This window comes from Leptopilina heterotoma, unplaced genomic scaffold, assembly GCF_015476425.1.
Source record: "Leptopilina heterotoma isolate Lh14 unplaced genomic scaffold, ASM1547642v1 Lhet_44, whole genome shotgun sequence".
In the NCBI taxonomy this organism is placed as follows: Eukaryota; Metazoa; Arthropoda; class Insecta; order Hymenoptera; family Figitidae; genus Leptopilina; species Leptopilina heterotoma.
Window position 1 is genome coordinate 3,834,939 of NW_025111084.1, and position 21,224 is coordinate 3,856,162.

At 30.2% G+C, this 21,224-nt stretch overlaps 2 protein-coding genes across 2 annotated transcripts in view; both read right to left on the minus strand.

Moving 5' to 3' along the window:
* Nucleotides 1-6,352, minus strand: part of LOC122506841 (TWiK family of potassium channels protein 18-like) — a 140,114-nt gene extending 133,762 nt beyond the window's left edge. Inside the window, exon 1 of the mRNA XM_043619202.1 lies at nt 6,220-6,352. The gene's annotated coding sequence lies outside the window, so the exon portion shown is untranslated. The remainder of the gene's footprint in view (nt 1-6,219) is intronic.
* A 2,108-nt stretch (nt 6,353-8,460) lies between these two features.
* On the minus strand, nt 8,461-11,782 carry LOC122506840 (carboxypeptidase B-like). The gene is made up of 8 exons (XM_043619201.1): nt 11,632-11,782; nt 11,120-11,435; nt 10,642-10,941; nt 10,477-10,567; nt 10,022-10,167; nt 9,868-9,924; nt 9,186-9,270; nt 8,461-8,756 (listed from the first exon to the last, which is right to left on the minus strand). The coding sequence occupies exons 1-8, from the start codon at nt 11,709-11,711 to the stop codon at nt 8,575-8,577; spliced, it is 1,257 nt and encodes a 418-aa protein (XP_043475136.1). The 5' UTR covers nt 11,712-11,782; the 3' UTR covers nt 8,461-8,574.
* Nucleotides 11,783-21,224: the final 9,442 nt, after the last annotated feature.

Genomic DNA, 21,224 nt, shown 5'->3' on the forward strand with positions numbered 1-21,224 from the left:
ATTTTCTTAAAAGAAAACGTGTTATGACGCTTCACTTTCCTTGAAACTAAAACTTACTAGAAACATCAGATCCTAAAGGATCTGATGAATTCTAGTAAATTATCACCTTTAGGATCTCATCAAGGTTTCGAATAACACTATCGATTAAGAATTAAGAACAACAGGATGAGTAATTAACTCTCTTTTTTAACAGCAACTATTAGTTAAGAGTTTAATCGGCATTTTATTCCTTTACTTTAATTCGACATTTATTTTCTAAAGAACTTTGAAACTGTTCGAAAGTGTTAAACTGCTAATAGAATTTAGACATTTGGGAAAGTTTAAAGAAAATAAATAATTAAACACCTAAGACTCGAAACTTTATCACTTTGACAGTTTCAACCATTCATGTTTCTCGACACATGATATACTTCTGTGAATTGACAACCTTGAAGTATCTGTGAGAACCCAGAGGAATATCGAATAAGTTAGATGTCCTCGCCTGGAGTCCTCGAAGAACAAGCCATCGGGTATGTTGTAAATTTCAGTTTGGAAACTTAAGAGGACAACTTTAGGAGATCCTGAAGTAGAGGCAGGGGCGTGAAGATAGATCTCAGCTTTCCTGCAAGGGCAAACAGTTTGCTGCACCAATATTAGCATTGGGAAAAGCTCTACTTTAAACTTTGGATTTCGGCAAATTCCAGGACAGATTATTCTGTTTGTCTTTCATTGGTTTGACCCCCTAAAAGTATTTCCTCCTCATTGAAAGAAACTATTTTTCCCTGATAATTTTCTTATTAACCCAATTATTTTCGGAAACAAAGAATTAATTAGAATTCTTTGAACATAATATTTATGGGTAAAAGAAACAAAAAAACAACTAATTCTCAAGAGAGATTGGATGAAATCTTTTAATAGTTTGCACTCTACATATAGACAAAGTTCCAGCGGTAATTGCAGCGTTATTAAATCATACAGCATCTCAATTAATATATAGATGTATATATCTTAAAGCCAGGAGAGTGATAAAGTTGTGGAGAAAGACCGCTGAAGTCTTGTGGTGGAAAGGGATTCGCTTTTAGCTAACTTCAATTCCTCCGCTATTACTTCGAATCCCTGTGAGATCTGAACTTAAATAACTGTTCGACAGACTTGCGGATCTTTAATAAGATCACCAGACGATATTCGACCTCGAGTTCCTACTAATCCGATTTATCGGCTGTCTTCAACCTCCAAAGCGAACCCCGTTTGTCAAAGACCAATTAAATTCATCGAGGTGATGAAAATTTTTAGAATCGGAAAATTCTCGAGGCGAACGATATCAAGATTAAATTAGATTTAACAGTAGGTACTGACATAAAAAAAAAGAATTATACAATAGGCATGAATCAGTTAATTTGACCTTGCCTCTTTTTTCTCAAAATCGGATGACCAAATGAAGGCACAAACAAAGCGTTGAACTTCCTTGGAGTAATCGGGTCAGACTTGAAACAAGGGCAACCATTAATTTCACTGACAAAGAGAAACGAGAAAGCCAAACGAGAAGAGACAAAGTGTTTATTCGAGAGTTTCCGCTTTCGGGCGCACTGGGAATTTTCGTCGGCGTCCGTTTGTCCGGAAACTATTGGTTCCTCCCGGAACTTTCTCATTAAACTTGCCTGTAGCCTCCCGTTAATTATCTCAATGACTTTCCTTTTTTTTCCTCACACACCATTCGATTCGAATTCCCTCCCCCGCCTCAGAAAGCTAATTTCTATATGACAGTTTTTAATTTTCTGATCAATCGCCGAGACGTTATTGCAAACCGGTGCTCGTAATTATCCTTGGGAGTCTCAAAGATTGCCAATTGAACATCGAATAGACATTGTTCTTTTTATCGGCATTGTTTTTCCCCGTTTCTCTTAATGTCCTTGGAATCTCGCGCTCCTTCCCTTAAAACATTATGAGATTTTTTATATGAATTTTCCGTCCAGTGACATTATTGGAATCATTAAAAGAAAAAGGGGATTGGATTCCTTTTTCATAATAGTAATAAAGTGAGTACTGATATATAGTTGAAACTTTAGTTTAATATTCGGAATTGAATTTACGGTAATCTTTGTTACAAGAGAATCCTTCTCTTGGAATCTAAACTATATTGATCCAAGTCTTCACCTGGATAGCAGATACCAAATACGGTCATCTGTGTTTTGTCACAGATGACCCTTCTACTGGGGCCCTCACCTGTCCGATACAGAAGTTAAAATTTAAATCAATAAATCTTCTTGGACCCAAAATGGAATAAAAGTGGGTAGTGTGACGTATCCCTTGAAAAAGAAAGATCCCTTGCCGAATTTGCTAGTCCAGGAAACGTCTTCAACTTAACTAGTCCGCAAGTCACCACCAAATCAACTTCGCGCCTTCTTAGTGTCAGTCCAGAAACCGCGATCAAGTTAACTAGTTGTGTATTGTCATCGACTCCAGTCAGGAAAATCTCTTCAACACTTTATTACGTCGACATCAACGTAAAATCAATAATTCAGTCACTCCTAGGCTGAGAGATGTTTTATCTAATTTACATCGACACCTGGACCCCGAACCATTCACTTTGGCTGACCCGAAAACAATTCGAGGGAAATCTACTGCTAGATTTCGAGGGAAATCTGTTTCCGCTAGACAACGTCATTTCTTCGCCCTCACACTGAAGGACGTATCGCTTATTGGGTCTACATCTCTAAGAATAATTTTAAAAAGCAGTTACTAATACTTTTAGAATTTTGTCCCCATTTAAATTCTCGAATGATCCCACAAAGTTATAATTTTGTTTCAGTATCCCTGAAGACATCTGGATCTACTCTTTCTCTCCGATTCTAATTGTAAAGGATTCAAATAAAACTTTAATAATTTAACTTCAATTTAACAGTTACTCTTTCTTAAAACCTGACCCCTAATATCAGAGCCTTCCACTCTGAATAAATCAGGTTTGAATTATCAATGCCGGACCCTTTCACATCGTCCACTAAACCTTATCGTCCAATTTAAAAACCCCAGAAGAATAATGTAATTTGGAAATAAATTATGTTCAATTCTGAAACTAATTTAACCCTCTCCTGATGCTAACTTATTTCTACTTTATCGCCATAGAAAGTAACTCCCATAGTTCATCAGGCATCAAAAATTTCATTAATTCTGTAATAACTTTGAACAGTTATTGAATATTGAAAAGTCAAAATAAACTATCGTTGATTAACTGTAATCTACAATCGAGGTAGATATTTCAAATGGTTATCTGTTTTTTTTATTAAAAACCGTTATTTTATTTTTTTGCGGAACAATAAATCGTCATTCATCGATAGAGCGTAAAAGAAATAAAAGAAAAATCTTTCGTACCTCTCAAATTCGCAATTTTTTCATTCCCCCAAGTTTTTCTTTTCTGTCTCTATCTCCTTCGCGTGTATTATGACGCAATAACATTTCGCGGTTGCGGGTCTACAGGAAAAAGTTTTCACGAGGCTCTCGGGAAACGTTCGTGTGTGCGGCGGCAATGTAACCGGAAGCGTTGAGATTTTCATTTTATGAGCCAACGCGACGAGACTCTCTCTTTTCTATTTTTTTCCCCGTCCGACATTATATTCGTCAAACCCCCTTCAAAAAGCTGTATTGACTATATGGAGAATTCGACTGTGCGAATAAACTTTCGCATGTTATGTGCTTAAAGAAGCGGATTGAGGAGGGTGAGACGTTTCCCGTCGAAGAATTTAAGGGGCCGATTTTGCGAGTATAAGCAGAGGGAGAGAAAATAAATTCAATAGAGGAATGAAGGAATTGGGCGGTTCCCCAATCGTACATGAGAAATTGTCGAGCTTTAAATTCTAGTTGGATTAGCGGAATTTAAAGCACGATTTCATTTAATCGAATATCTATAAAAGAGATTTTGAAATTCAACACAACTTTGTTTGGCACAAAAGAAAAAATTTTCGAATTCAATTTTTAGAGAAAAATTTGAGTACTAATAATAATTCAATGTTCAGTTTAACGATTGATTGTTCAAATGGAAAATGATTAATCTCCAAAGCTACCGCCCTAAACATTAATTTTAGGTAATTAAATTTCAAGCTTAGAGTGAAAGGGCTCGAAATTTCGTTGTCTTGAGTACTAAGACCCGTGAAACTAGATGCTATAATAACCAGAACAGAAAGCGTCCAGGGCCAAACTCCAATCATCATTATCAAAGCCGAAGCATAGCGTGGGCGTATAGATCCAGCCGAGAGCGGTTTCGACGAACCACGCTTGGTCCAAATACTACAGAACTGAAGCCGCATAGGGATAATGCCTGTTCCTCAAACCTCAATACTGGACGGACGTTAACGTAACTGCATCGAGTAAATGCATCTTAGCTAATGGTTCCTTTCCTCTATCGACAACCCAATCACAAACATAATTCTCGCACTGATTGTAAATCAAAATCGACATAATTGTTCCATTATGGTTTAATTTTCACTCTTCCCCGTATTGAAATTGTCATAAAATGGCATGAAACACCTTCCCAGGTCGGGGACAGATCTGGCCCCTATCTGGAAAGGTGTTTCATGAAGTTTTATTTGAATCCTTTACAATTAGAATCAGAGGGAAAGAGTAGATCCAGATGTCTTCAGGAATACTGAAACAAAATTATAACTTTGTGGGATCAATCAAGAATTTAAATGGGGACAAAATTTAAAAGTATTAGTATTAGGTCGAAGAAATGACGTTGACTAGCGGAAACAGAGAATGCAGTAGATTTCCCTCGAATTGTTTTCGGGCCAACCAAAGTGAATGGCCCGGAGTCCAGGTGTCGAATTATTGATTTGACGTTGATGTCGAGGTAATGCAGTCTTGAAGAGATTTCCCAGACTGGAGTCGAAGAATAAACTCGATGACAGTACACAACTAACTAGTTGGTAACTTGGTCGGGACATATTTTTATTCTTGAGAAAAGAGAAATAGGTTCGCGAAAGGAAAGGGAAAAAAATTCGTTACCACATAAATTAAATTACCCCGAACAAAATAAATTTTACTACCTTACCTAAATTCCAAAAATAAGAGACTAAGAAACTCCAGTAAAAATGGTGTATTTGCATAATTTGAATTTAAGTCGTCTTAAGTAAATATAAACCCGTCGCGAGACAATCATCACGAACTAATTATCTGATTCTCCCTTCCCCCAACATGTTTTGTTGCCGTCAGCTCCCTTGAGGAATTGGTCTTGAGAGAGTCACGTAAACGACATAAAATGCGCAAACGGATTAAACCTATAAACTTCGTGACACATTAAAATTGTTCATCTAAAATAAAAGATACACGAAGGTGGAATTTTTAGAAAAACATTTTCCAACCGCTTCACCGAATTTTTTTATTATTATTTTCTTTTTCGAAATGGTTCTTTTTTTCCTCATGAACAAAAAATGTATATACACTGTGATGAGATGTATGAACCTTGTGGTGGTATGTGAGTTGTTAGTCAAAATTCATTTTCGTCAGTTTATGGCGTTCAATAAATTAGATAACTTTACCTTTTCTTCCTGCGCTGTGATTTTTTTACGACACCCATAACTTTACTTCGAAAAGCCACTTATTTTTATCAACCAATCTTGATTCTCCCACCAATTTCATAGACTCCCTTTTCACATACGATATCTTGATCTTGTGAATATTACTTTTTAAACTCTATCTTACTAAAAATAGAATCGAGAATAGAATTCAATTATTTTTGTGCAAAAAAAAAGGAGAAGAATTTAATATCCCCGGGAATATTTTTTTCCATCAATTTTTATACTCAATAATAAATCGAAAATATAAAACATAAAATAAATGAATGAAATTTTTAAATGAAATTTTTTTATCAATTAGTAGTTAACGGTTAATGGCAATATTTGTCAATTGAGAGAGGTACTTTGAGGGAAGGCTTGAGGATATATTGAGGCGATGAATAGCAACGTTGGTAGGAGTTTGAAATCGGTCCCGTTAAATGGATTCGACGACGCGAAACGGGCGTTTAATTCCACGAATCAGTCTGGAATTTCGTGACCAGGCAAGTCACAAGGACTCTTTGGATGCCGCATTTCCCTCGGGAGGTCACACGCTTCCAAAACGACCCCGAGAACGTTTCCCCGCTTCTCTCGCTTCAAGATAGAAATTGGTCGACGTGTGAATAGCGAGCATTCTATTGATTGCATTTTTTTTTCCTCCAAACTCTATTGATAGGACATAAATCAAACTCACCGTAAAACGACGTTCCTTCTCTATCAAATGATCGACAGTTTTCAATCTAATGGAGGCTTTTTAAAAGTCCAAGAAGTCAGGAAATATTATTTTTCGCACTTTATTCACATTTTGTTTCCTCGATTGATTTCATCCAACTGTAACAGAAAATAGTTTAAAAATTAGAAGAGAGTCGAAAAAATCGAAAATTACTAAAAATTAGTTCGTCAGACTAAAAATAGTTTTCATTGTTAGGTTTATAAAAATAAGGGAAGTGGGATAATGGGAGAAAATGGAAAAGAAGCAACAGCTGTAAATTTTCCTGGCTGAATACTGAGAGTAGGAGAAATAGTTAAATTCCTTGAATCCTCTCATTTCCTTGGAAGATTGTTCCTTATGTCTAAGTACTAACTATTTTCTCCTCTCTAGTCGATGTTGGCTCTGAAAACACGCGTCCTTATGGCAAAAGGATTGAGGCTTCGAAACGAAGCCACACTAATTAATCCCCCTCTGAAATACAGTCTCACTGGTTTGATGTAATTTGAATTGTATAACGACAGTCAACGAATAAGCAACTGCAAACCATTTCACGAGAAATTACACACTCTCGAGTTATCTTCACAGATCTTAATCTTGTGTGCAGTGCAATCGAAAACTGTCACAATGTTTATGCCAAAAAGAAGAGTAAATATTTAGAAAAAAATAAATATTTAACAGGATAATGAAACTTGTTGACTGGAGTATAACTTCAGACAACAGACAACATTCTATTAATGACTTTTCGAAATAATTCAACTCTTTTCGATCATTCACGATCCGTTAAGAAACAATCGTCCCATTACTCCCTGCAGTGGGGAAACTAAATTATTTTAGTTTCACATCATGATCATAGATTCGCTCCGAAAGTTCGTCGAATCTATATAATTCATCCCAGAATAAACCAACGTGTCGGGGAGTTTAGTTCGAAAAGTTGTTCTCTGTTTTAGATTATTAACTCTGTTAAACACTATCACAAATGCATCAAAATTGTTCCAATTTTCACAATATTTACGATCAAGCATTTTTTTCCTAAAAGGAAATGGTTTCAAACAGAAATCTCTTATTAAAACACGAAATCTCTTATTGAAACACTACTTTATTCAGAAACATTTCGATATAAAATAGTTTCAATACAGGCCAATACAATTGTTGAAGAAAATAATTCCAAACAGAAATATTTTCTATTCACATAGAAAAAAGAATGAAAGACGTAGAAAAAAATACAATACAAAAAAATAAAGACAACACAATTTAATGAAAAGAAAGTCGTTAACGAACTGCAGAACCTTCTTTTGAAGTAATTTTTCTCATTTAACAAGATCAGAGAGGATCAGAATATAAGGAGCAATTTATTCCAGTAGAAAAAACTTGAGTGTGAAGCTCTAAAAGCTCTGAGTAAAATAGATCCAATAAACTTATTATGACTGGCATTCTCATAAAATATGAAACCCGATTTAAAGGCATTTATAAAATAAAAAGATCTATGCTTAAAGGGTATAAGGTTAAAATTTATGACATTTTCATTAGCTGTCTAGTACATAAGCAAGCTGATCCCTTCGTCCCAACACGTAACACGCGCACAGAGGAACGGATATAATAAACATGACAGATCGTAAAAAAAATAAATTATGCTGTAATGTATTCCTCAACACGGAAACATGAATTATTTATCAACTTACTGTATACACTTTCAGGTATTTTAGTTCCTAATTTTAGAGAAAGACGTCGACTTTTGTTTTTAGTGTAAATAGTTCAGTTTTTTTTCGTTCATTAAATTCCCGCGTGGAAAGAATGGTGAAACATGGGAAGAAAAAAATTATTTTTTTCTGCATCCCACTGTTCGCCATACTTTGCCCATAGTTTGAAAATTGAAAAAATTCAGATCAATTCGTTAGAATTTATGAATTTAGCAATTTTTTCTCGATTAAAACAAAGGAATTAAGATGAATACACAAAATTGTGAAAGAAAAAAAATGTTGTGTGAGAATTAGATTACATTGGAGATTAGATGGATCTCTGATTAATAACACCCTCCACATGTCATGGCCCTTGGTGACCTTGTCAAACACACACTGGTGATATGTCGCTGTACTGCCGAACGTGTGATTTCAGGCACAACAAATGTTCAGTTTGACCTACATCAGATTGTATGGCACCTTCGAAATTGACCATAACACAAATGGAAAAACGATGTTAGGACTAGAGGAAAATTGTAAAAGTGTATTTTTAATAAAACAAATCCTTTATTTACAAATTTTTTTTAGAAAATATCTAATAAATTTACAAGGCTTATAAAAATGTCTAATCCTTAAATTCTAAGAGAAAAGAGATCACTTTCTAAACGTAAGTTTTTGCTGCATATTCGCCAAAAACTTTGATAGCTTCAAACGTTTCAACGCCAACTGGTAGAATTTGAGATCGTGGGGTAACGAAAGATTTGCCTGGCAATTCAACGGTATAAGATAAATCAGCTCCTCCAACAGCCATGACCCAGTCATCACTTCCTCCAGCTGCTGGATCTTCAAATTGAAACAAAAAAAAAAATTAGTAAAACAAAACAAATCAAAAATTCTAAATTCTAAACTATTTAGAGCTTGAGAATTATTTTGAGTCGTACACAGAGAAAAAAGAATTGTTAATATACACACTAAAAAAAAGTCTTAATTTCAGACTCTTTTTGAGGCTGAAACTGAATTTAAGGTGTAAACGGAGTCAGCCCCGTTAAACATTTTTTGTCACCTCAACAGATTTATTGTTGTTAGTAAAAAATTTGAATTGTTAGGACAACAAAATAAATTTGTTAGACTTCTATATTAACAATTTTTTTGTCAACGTAACAATCCTTTTTCTCCGTGTAACAAATATTAAATAGTATAAATCGTTGATTGAAAGAAAATACAAAAGGAAAAAAAGTATTTTTACAACAAGTACAAGTATTTTTAACTTACATAAAACATTAGTGGAACTTCCAATTTTGTAATGAGTGCCACGAATGGCCGACAAAGCTTTTTCAGCTTTTTGCGCCACTAATTTCTGTTCGGGGAAAAAAGTTTTAATTACGAAAATTATCAGAAGAAAAGGAACAAAATTATTGTTCATATGGAACATTCCTGTGCGGAATTTGCATAGAAAAATTAATATTTTTCTACAACAATATTTTTTCGAATTCAATATGAAAAATAAGAAAATACGTATATTTTTATTTTGTCATTGAACGAAAAGTGTGGAATTTGCGCTTTTTTAAATTCAACTACTTCAAAAGTCCTCGGCTTTTTTCTAACACGTTTTTCTCTAACATTTACTGTTAAAAAATGTTTTATGAAATTTATTCGATATTTATTTTCATGAATTTTTTTAGATATTCAATAAAAAATAACATAACTACAACAAAATTTCATATGGGACATTTTTTATCCACTAAAAATGTGAGAAAAACGTGTTTCAAAAGTCATCGGCTTTCGAAGAAGTCGAATTTAAAAAAAGCACAGATTCCACAATTTTCATTCAAAAACGAAATAAAAAATACCTGTTTTCATATTTTTCGCATATAATTCGATAAAAATAGTTCCAGAAAAAAAATATTTTCAATGTAAATTTCACCTGGAATGACTCATAAGTAAAATTACTTACAAGTGTTGGTTCATTTTCTGGTAAACTTGAAGTATATCCCCATGGATGCAACATGTACTGTAAAAATTTATCAATTGTTAATTCCAAATATTTTCTTTCTAATTTTTTGAAATTATTATTTTCAGTCAGAAATTAAAAATATCAAACGAATTACCTGTCCATAACAATGGAATGTCAAATAAATTTTAATGTCTCCCTTCTTTGATAAGACAAAATCACGTACATTCTGAGTTTCAATTTCGGAAAATGGTGTCTTTCCGGCAAACGTATCAGAGCATGGATTACTGGAAGCTCCAACTTCTACAGGAGAAACAAATTTCAAAGGTAGAAAAAAAAGTCTTTAATACTTGAAAATCAGTTTTAATGGTGACAAAAGAAAATTGGAAATTCCCGATAAAAAAAGTAGACTCTGAAACTTATCTACTTTTTTCGGAAAAAGCATCGAAATTTTAGTTTAAAACGGGAAAAAATTTAAGAAAAACTTAAGAAAACTTAACTTAACACCCCTTAAGTTTCTCCAAAATAAAAATCTTAACTTAAAGAACTAAAAATTCCGGTAGGTAAAAAAATTGGTAAAATTCTATTTAGGTAAAATTTAATATCACGTACCCATCCATTTATAACCGAAATTTCTGTTTCCATCAACACCCGGACATCCTTTAGAGGCACTTGTAGATCTTGTTTTACGCCACAAACGATGCTGGAATAAAATAAAAATTTTGGTACTGGAAAATAATTTACAAAAATTATTTAAAATTTTTTTTCTTTACTTACATCAGTATGTGAATATTCATAACCATCGGGATTTATTTGAGGAAGAATGTACCAATCAACATTCTCATAAAGATGTTTATTGGTAGCATTTGCAAGTTGAGAAATAACATAAAGAGCAGTGGTGGGGGCGATCCATTCTCTGGCATGGATTCCAGCATCGATGAAAATGGCGGGTTTCTTCTTATCACCACCACTTGAAATTTTAACACCTAACATTTCACGTTTTTGATTACTCTTACCAATATTTATCAGCGAAATGTGTTCATTATTGTTCGAAACATCCGTCAAGTAGTTGTTTATCTGCGAAGAACAAAATTGGGTTTTTTTTATTTATAGACAGAATTATTTTAAACAAAAATTTATTATTAATTGTTAACCCTCTGCTAAATTTCTTAACCCTTCAATTTCTTTCTATTTTTGATAAAAAAAACATTAGTTTTTTCACTTTTCACAACTTTATAATAAAATTCATAGTCACCTCTTCATGACGAGGGAAGAAAGTAAAATCAAAAGATTTTGAAAATCCATCAAAGAATTTCATTCTCGCAGTTCTTTGTGATTGAGATTCCTCATCGATCAATCTTTGAAAATCGTCTATTACAACATGATAGGAAATATTTTCGTCATCAAGTGCCCTTTTAAAGAAAAGCGCTTGTTGAGCTGAAACTAAAACATGAACATTGTCCTCGGGAAGGCGAGTAACTTTCATAAAATCGAAACCTGGAACTCCTTTATACTGAAGCACAAAATCTAACTTTTCCTGATTATCGCACGTAATCCAAAGTGCCTCGGTTCTGCATAAAATTAATTATATTAGAGAAAATTCACCATTATGAGTTATAAATAAACTTGAAGTTTGAAAATAATATTCAAAATAAAATAAAATTATTCAAAAAAAAATATATATAAAAATCTCAATCGAGATAATTTTATTGAATTTTATATTGTTTAGAAGGAGGGGAAAAATTATTATCTTTGATTATTACTTACCCCTTGTAGAGAGAAGAATGAACATTACGTGCACTCGCGAATGCCACAAGGGCAAAAATTAATACGCTCCGAATAAACATTTTCTTCACACAATATCACTCACGGAAGATGCTCTCAATTTTATATATTTTCTTATCTACTTCACCGATAATATATATCGATCACTTATTAGACAGAACTTTTTTTTATCGAATTATTTTTGAAGATGTTTGTTTTGATTCTTTTTTATCGAATTCCATATCTCTTCTATTTTATTTAGGAGGCAGTTTGGAAAAACATTTCTCAACTCACACGTGGGAATAAACACAAACCGGAATTCGTTTTCTTAAAGGCAAAACTTTTAAGACTTTAAAATTAAACTTTAAATTTTTAATTAAAATTTTTTAATTTAAATTTATAACTTGAAATTTAAATTTGAATTTAAAAATTTGAATTCCAAGTTTTAAACTTAAATTTCAATTTTAAAAAAAAATCCAATTTTTAAACTTAAATTTCAAGTTTTAAACTTAAAAATTAAAATTAAAAAACTAAAATTAATTTATCAGGACAATAAAAGTTTAGTTTGGGAATTTTTATTTCAAACTTCAAAAATTAAGAAAAAAAAAAATTTTCTTTAACAGAAACAATGAACCTTATCAGTTATAAATAAATAATATTGCAGAAAAATATTAATTTTAAAACGAGAATTTAAATTAAATCAAGACGTTTGCTTTGATTAATATCTTATCGATGAATAAGTAATCAATATCTATATTTATCAATAGCAATTTATTTAATCGAAAGTATGCAATTACTGCGTACGTAATTAAATATAAATTCAAGTACAAGATGGTATAATTTAAAAATTTTTAATTACTCCACCCAAAGGAAAAAATTGTTTAGGAAATATTATTATTTACAATTTAATGTCAAATTTTGCTCAAGTCATTTATCGTATAATTTTTCTTATCGTAAAATGAGATAATCTTACGATTTGTTCTTTTATCAATATAGTTTCCTGTTTAACTAAATTTCATGAATCAATATAGTGAAATAATTTTTAAGCAAAATTTCAAACATTTATATTTTACAAAATTAATTAATTATAGTAATTATAATTTTTCCATAAGAATTAAGATTTTAAAAAATTTTTAATTCAAACCTTTTTGAAAATAAAAAAAATTATAAAAAATTGTTATAAAACATGAAGAAATTGATCACTCCGAGTCTTCGACTCGGAGCAATCGATATCTTCATGTTTTATAATAATTAAAAATGGCCCAGTGATAAAATCATTATTTTATATTATAAAAATATTGTTACTGCAACTTCTTCAAAATTATTTCCATCATTTCAATTCATTTCTTATTTTCTAGAATTTTTAACTAAAATTCTTCTTTAAATCAATTCTTTTCAATAATTTTTGAAAAAGTTCTTTGAGAATTTCTAAATTCATTTGTTTACAATTCAATTTTAGAGAAATTTCGATTATTCGAAATTCTTCAATCGAATATATATTAGACAATAAAAGTATCAAATAACTTCAAAAAAATTCAATTAAACTTTTTTTAAACGACTATTTATTAGTAACATCTGTTAATTCAAAAGCAAAAAGTCAGTCACTAATTCAAATTAGAAACCATTTTTACTAATTCAAATTTAGAGTTTAATATTCAATTATTATATAAAATTTTAACTGAAATTCATATTTGAATCAATTATTATTAAAATATTCTACGAGAATTCAATTGTTTAAATACAAAAAAAGTAATTTACACACTAAAAAAAAAGTTTTACTTTTAGCCTGTTTTCGAGGCTGAATTTAAGGTGTAAACGGAGTCAGCCCCATTAAACAAGGACAGACTTATGTGAAATACATGGGCTGAATTTAAGGTGTAAACGGAGTCAGACTTTTTTTTTCCTGTGTACTGAATGTTTTTTAAAATTGAACTCTCATAAAGAATTTCATCAACAAATTTTTTAATAGGTAATTAAAAATCTTTTGACGAATAATTTTTTAATTTTCGAGAAATTATATAAAAATTGTATTAAAAATAATTGAATCTCTGCGTAAAAAATTTTGATTGAATTGAAAAAAGTTTTGGAAAATAATTGAAATTTTGCCAAGAATTTTATTAAAATTTTTGAAAATAATTGAATTTTGGAGAAAAATTTTATTATTTATAAAGATAATTGAAATTCTAAAGAGAATTTTGTTGTTTAACTTTTGATCATAATTGAATTTCTGCGAAGAATTCTATTTATTTCGAAAATAATTGAATTCTTGAGTCGAATTTTATTAAAATTTATTTTTAAACAATTGAATTCTTCTGTAAAATTTTTGTTGAAATAGTAGAGATTGAAAATAATTGATTTTTTATAAATTATTTATTGAAATTAATTAAATTTCTACGAAACATTTTATTAAAATTATTTTGAAGAAAAATTGAATTGTTATAAGAAGAATTTCATTAAAATTTTTCGAAAATAATTTAATTTTTTCAAGAAATTGAATTTCTTTGTTGAATTTTAATAAAATTTTTAAGAATAATTATATTTTCGGAGAAATTCCTTTAAAATTGTATTTAAAAATAATTGAAATTCTGCGATGAGTTTTATTATTTATGAATATAATTGAATCCTAGGCTGGGGCACCTTAGGCCCCTCTACCCTACAATTTTCAACTAAACTTAATTTCTAAATCAAGTATTTTAAATAATGATTATTATTTAGGGTCAGGGGAAAAGTCTAGAAATAAAGGAAAAACAAAATTAAATTTTTGTGGCAACCCTGCTTTTTTTTATTCTCACCTTATTATAGCCACTCCTGTTACAAGAAACTATATTTACTCTTGTTAAACTTGTGTACAGCGTGGAGTAAAAAATCTTTCCAGAAAGTTGGTATTGCCTCTGGCGTTTTCCAAGTTGGAGAACGTCACGCCTAATAATTATTTGTAGCTGTAATGAAGAGAGACGATCCTTGCAAGATAGTGAGAGTGAGAGAGCAACGAAGTTAGGTCGGAAGCACCAACATCTATAAGCAGTTTGTCTACAGAGCTACAAAGCGAGCTACAAAGTTGATGGTTTGAATTTAGAGTTGTAATTAGATGAACTCAATTAGCCAATGTTTTTTGGATGATATAACAGAATCATAACTGATCGTCCATATCACAATCGATGAAAATATAAATCACCAGCTCCTTATCATTTTTTATCAATCTCCTAACGAACGTTTAAAATTAATCGATCAATCTTGTGCATTATTCAAGAATTGAGGAGGACCATGTTGACAAAGGATGTTACGGATCGTGTTTATGAAAGCGACTGAGTTTGCAACTAGCGTTGGTTTGTAAACTACCTTGATCCGTTCGCTTCCAGCAAATAGTGACTTAGGTTTGGTATTCCCTGTTTACAAAGGTTTTAATCCCCTATTGTGGCTAGTAGAAGACACCAGTTTTAACGAATAATTGGGATAAAGGTCAGGAATGTTAAGTGACTCATGAATTTAAATCCACTGGATGAAAGGTGTTTGCAGTATTATTTAGATTATTAGGATACCAGTCGTGTTCGCAATTTACCGTACGACAATGCCGCAGTGGTAAAGAGAAGGAAATATTTATCAATGTTCCAGACTGTAGGTCTTCTCTTCCAGGGAATTTTCATAGTTTGTTGGGTTTGACAGTATTAGTGTTACGTTGTGAGTGTCGGTTAAAATTTAAAGAGGATCATTTTTAAGTTATGAGCAAGCTTATCCTACAATGCTAAACAATTAAAAAATAAATTTTAATTAACATAAATCTATCATTAACGATTATAGGTCAAAAGTTCCAAACCAAATGTTCGGAAAGTTTCAAAATGAATAAGTTCCAAAATACTACAGTACTTTTAACAAAAATCCCTGACATTTCCCTGATTTCCGTGCCCCGATTCCCTGATCTGTGGCCACTCTGAAAAGGGTCGGTGTCAGTAAAAAAAGGGATTAACTTTCCAAAAAAAGTTTTATGCCGCAGATATAACTAAAAGTAAGTAAATATTTTCAAGTCAATATTTGAACAGTTAAATGTAAACTTTCTCCCTTATATTTAAAGAGAGTCAGTTTATTAATTAAAATTTTTGGTCCGAATAAAAGTTCCATGTTGACCATTATAATCGATGATGTACAGTATGCAAAAGCAAATAACATTGCACACATGACCCCCTAGAGCCAGTTAGAGTTTGCCCTGGAAACTAGTGTGACGTTTCTCTACCCGTATTCTATTCCCTTTCCACATGAGCCTGGTCTAGTCGGCTTAATTTATTTTGTGGCTTGAAGTTGCCTTCGCTATGAAGTCTAACTTGTTTAACCGCCCGCCATGACGTGAGAGAGGGAGTTTAACAGTTTTCAACAGCGAACTTCTCGTGCTAGTATGGCTGGTTTTGCAAAGTGGTTTCACTGTAGAAGTTAGCGGTTGGAGGTTCAAAATGAAATTGACCAACCTCCACTCGTAGAGTGTGTGTGGACATTTCAACAATTCTTTCTGTCGCTATGCACTTTTTTTCATCCCTCGCACCCAACGACTCAATTTCATTTTAGCACACACAATTCATATAATGAAATGAAAAAGGATGATTTCGGATTTTTTTCTTTTTGGCGAATTGTAAATTTTCCCAAAAGAGGACAAGAGTCTGGTAATTTATCTAACAGCTATTCTTGATATAGGACCAAATTTTAGACACTAATTTTAACTTTTAAATTTTTCAAATTTTGTTGAATTCATTCAGAATTTTTTTATAAATTCTAAAAATTTAATATTTTCCAGTTGGTCTTAATAAAAATTCCTGACTTTTCCCTTGGCCTGTGGCAATCCTAATTAATTAGTCTGAAATACTTTTAGTTACTCCAAGAGACTCTACTCTATTTTCATTGTTCATTATAATTTTTTTGGGGACGATTTAAAACACTGCTGAGCTTTTTTTGACGATTTTCTTTATATGACAATGAATGATGGGAAGAAAATGGCAGAAGTGGAGAAACTCGCCTTAAACTTTAAGCACGTAGGTACGGCGAGACATTTCTAGGAAACCCATAGAATTGCCATTACGTTTCTGAAACCCAAACCCCTTGAGCGAGACTCCATCTCGTTACTCGATTCGTAAATAAAAGAATGTTCAGGTACTGCGGAACTGGAACGAGAAACTTGCTGAGGAAGCAAAATAAGAAAAGTAATATCGTTACGATCGTAATGACAAGCATTAATCGCTCGTCGATTTTAACTATATCGCTGACTCGGTATAATTTTTTTGTATCTAAAATTGTTTTGCTTCTGTACCAGTACCTTTCTAGATGTTAAAAACTTAAAACACTCTTAACATTCTTTAAGATACTCTTAACACTCTTTAAAATACTTTTTAAAAATAAAGCTGTGGCACCCACTTAATTTTGGAATTTAACTTTTTTTTTTAAAGACCAACACAATTTTCAAAAAGTAGAGTGCCAGGTACAGATTCATTTTCCGAAATCCTACTCTTTAAAAGGAACTTTCTGAAAAAGTTGATAAATTAGGAAGAAATTTACAAACTGCAAGGAAAATAATGCTTCTCTGCGGGATTGGAGTGAGTGCGGCATTAAAAATAAAATTTGTGTGCAATGTTTTTTCCCAAATGTTCTATAGAATTATTTGCCTGGAGACTATGAAAAGTTGATACATTCCTCGGCAGAATCAGGCGAGTCTCCGGAGTCTGTTGCAATATATAAATAATTCATATCCTGTCCCAAATAGAGTACTAAAAGTGGCTGCCGCCATCTTCAAAACATGGGCACGTTCACGTTTACGTTTCTGAGTATCTTCACGTAACTGCATCCAGATCGTACTTGAAATAAGATATTCAATGTATTTTTGCATATTAACCATCGCGACATTTAAACTTATAATCACAAACCATACACACGTTAGGTTCAAGGAAAAAACATTCAAGTCTATCAAGAAAAAAAAATTGTTTGCTTCATTCAATTCGAATTTGACTCAAAATCATTTAAAATCAATTCCAGTTAATAAAAAATTTATTTAACATACCTAAATTACATTTGACATAAAATTTATCGAAAGGCAAAAAGTTGCAATAACTACTCGACAAATTTGTAATTAAAAAAACACCAAATAAAAAATATACCACTAAATTGAAACCAATAAACTCAAAAAATTAATCTACAGATTCAATCAACGTCCCAAAAAAAAATTCCATTCACTTTTGAAATTGTCAATCTTCAAAAGGCAATTTTTAAGAGAAATCAATTTTCAACTTAAAAAGAGGAAGACACACTTTTCGTTGAGTGAACTTCAAGGGGCAATTTGAATTACCTACAGAAAATGTCAGTATTTTAGACCCATTTTCTACTGAATGAATAAGCTCAAATCTTTTTCTATGTGAAAATAATTTTTCAAATTCAAAACCATCCCCTTTGGGATTCAAAAGAATTGGAACGAGTGGCACTCACATGTTATTAATCTAGGAATATGGCTACAAATTGTAGATAATAATTTCCCCCAAAAAAAAAAAAAAAATGATCCTTTCGAGAATGAAATGAATAAAATGAATAAAATGAATAAAATGAAAAAAAAAGGTTTTCAAATATATTTTTCAACCACGAAATAAATAAAAAAATTTAATAACAATTTTTTTTTATGATATTGGTAATAATAACAAAAAGCGATAAAAAGTGATGTACCTATTAAAAATATGATCTGGATATTGAAATATGAAATTTACTTTTGTAAATAATTATGGAAAGTGGAAAAAAATTTTGAGGGGATAAAATACACACGTTTCTTTACTTCTCAACATAAAATCATTTAAATTTATTGTTGGCAATATATTTCATTGTTAAGAAAGACTGAAAGCGGCCGCTCGTTTTCTTCTGGAATTTAGCGGTCATAAACAACTCTCGGGGTGTAAACGTTGTAATAATGCATGCGCTTCCGGTTCACGAGCCGGAAATAGCTTTCTCCGGAAGGAGAATAGCAACCCCTACGTGCGCTAAGGCGAGAAAAGCATGGGGTGTGTAAAGCAACCAAGTATCTACAGAAGTGTCTTATGTATACATGTGAATTTCAGTTTGTGTGCTGTACTGAGGTGAACGTTCCACTTGATAGAAAGAAAAAGAGGGTTTCTCTCACTTTATGGTGAGTAAAGAGTTTGTACATATACGTATGCCTGATAGACCGACTAATATGTGAATTTAAAAATTTTCTTCACCTTTCAAAAGTCCACACTTTGAGATGAGAATAAAGATTTAAAACAATATTTGTTTTCTTCAACAAGTTTTATTGTCAAATGTTGATTGGAGATACAAAAGCTTGCTGCAAGGAAACCATGTCGAAAGACAAAAAATATTAAAACACCTGAAAGGTTATATATTTTAATTAATTAACCGTAGTCAAAGTATGAAGAACCATGGCCAATGGAAAAAATATTTTAAACCCATGGGTTTAAAATAAAAAAATATTTAATATTAAAAAAAAATATTTAAAAAATATTTAAATAAAATAAAAAAAATATTTTAAACCCATAGGTTTAAAATATTTTTCCATTGGCCATAGTTCTTCAGACTTTGATTCAAAATATAGACATGTTATGCATAACATTTCTATATTTTGATTATGGCCAAAAACTAGTGACAAAAATATTTAAAATCCTCGAAATTTCTATATTTTTGAGCATGACAGACTTCGCACTCGATAATAAATTTTGAAAAAGTAGCAAAAAGTAGCTTTCAAACTAAAAGAAAGTAGTAAAAAAGTAACTATCGAAAAATTAAACTTGACGACCAAAAAAAGTTTTAGACACTTCACAAAACTGACAAAAATTCCATTCCATATTTTTTATTTTTCTGACTTTTTCCTAATTTTCATCAAAAATATTTACTTCTTTCTTATCCTGCTAATAAATTGAATTTCTGCAACGAATTTTATTATTCATGAAAGAATTTAAATATTTATAAAAATAATTTCATTCTTGCGAAGAATTTAAAAATTTTTTTTTAATAATTCACTTCTTTAGAATAATTTTATGCAAATCCTGAATTTAAATAATTGAATTCCTGAGAAATTTTTATTATTCATAAAAAGAATTAAATTCTTACAAAAATTTTTACAAAAGATTTTTTAAAAAATTGAATTTCTGAGAAGACTTTTATAATTTAGAAAAATCCTTTATTTGTTTCGAAGAATTTAAACAAATTTAAGGAAATAATTGAATTCTTTCGAATAATTTTATTAAAATTTTTTAAAATAATTGAATTTTCGTGCAGAATTTTATTATTTATGAAAATAATTAAATTCTTCCAAAGAATGTTATTATTTATAAAAATAATTGAATTTTCGGGAAGATTTTTGTTATTTTTGAAAGTAATTGAATTCTTGCGAACAATTTTATTAGAATATTTTAAAATAATTGAATTTCCAAGAAAAAATTTATTACTTTTAAAAATAATTGATTTCTTGTGTTGAATATTGTTATTTATGAAAATAATTGAATTTTGCAAGAAATTTTATTAAACTGCCTTAAAATAATTGAATTTTCGGCAATAATTTTGTTACTTATCGAAATAATTGAATTCTTTCAAAGAATTATTTATGTAAATAATTGAATTCCTCGGAAGAATTTAATTAAAATCTAAAAGAATAATTGAATTATTTAAAAAAATTTAATTAAAACTGTATTTAAAATAATTGATTTTTTTCGAACAATTTTATTAAAATATTTAAAAATAATTGAATTCTATGACAATTTCTAATATTTTTGAAAATAATTGAATTCTTTTAAAGAATTTAAAAAAACATTTTTTTAAATAATTTTTGAGCAATTCCTGTAAAATTGTATTAAAAATAATTGAAATCCTGCAATGAATTTTATTATTTATAAAAAAAATTGAATTGTAGTTGCAAAGAATTTTATTAAAATTTTCAAGAATAATTGTATTCCTGAGAAGAATTTTATTATTTATGAAAATAATTGAATAATTGAGAAAAATTTTATTACAATGTTTAAAATAATTGAATTTCTGTGAAAAATTTTGTTATTTTTGAAAATAATTAAATTCTTCATGAGATAAGTTAAAGAATTTGATTATAGCTTTTGAGAAAAATTTTTTTATTTCTAGTATTAACGAATTTAAAGTCATGTTCAATATTTTTTTTATTAAAATTCAACAAAAAATTAGTTTCTTTTAAATTGTACAAAAATTCTTTAAAATAAATTCAATTATTTTCGGAAAATTACATTGCCATATTTTTAAAAAATTGAGTCTTATAATTCATAATTGTTTCATTATAATTTTTTAAGATTATTTCTTTTCATATTTTTCAAAAATTCAATTATTTTTAAAAGAATTTACCAAATTTCAATTATTTGAAAATTTTTCAATTCTATAAATTAAATACCTATAAACTTTCAAAAATGATTTAAAAATAGTTAAAAAATTAATTTTAATAATTTCTTTATTATAATTTTTTAAAAATTAGTTACTTTCAACATTTTTGGTTAAATATTTTCAGTAATTTATCATTATGATTTTCATAAAAAAGAACCATAAACAGTTACAGTTACAATTCTTATAGAAAATTGAATTTTTGTATT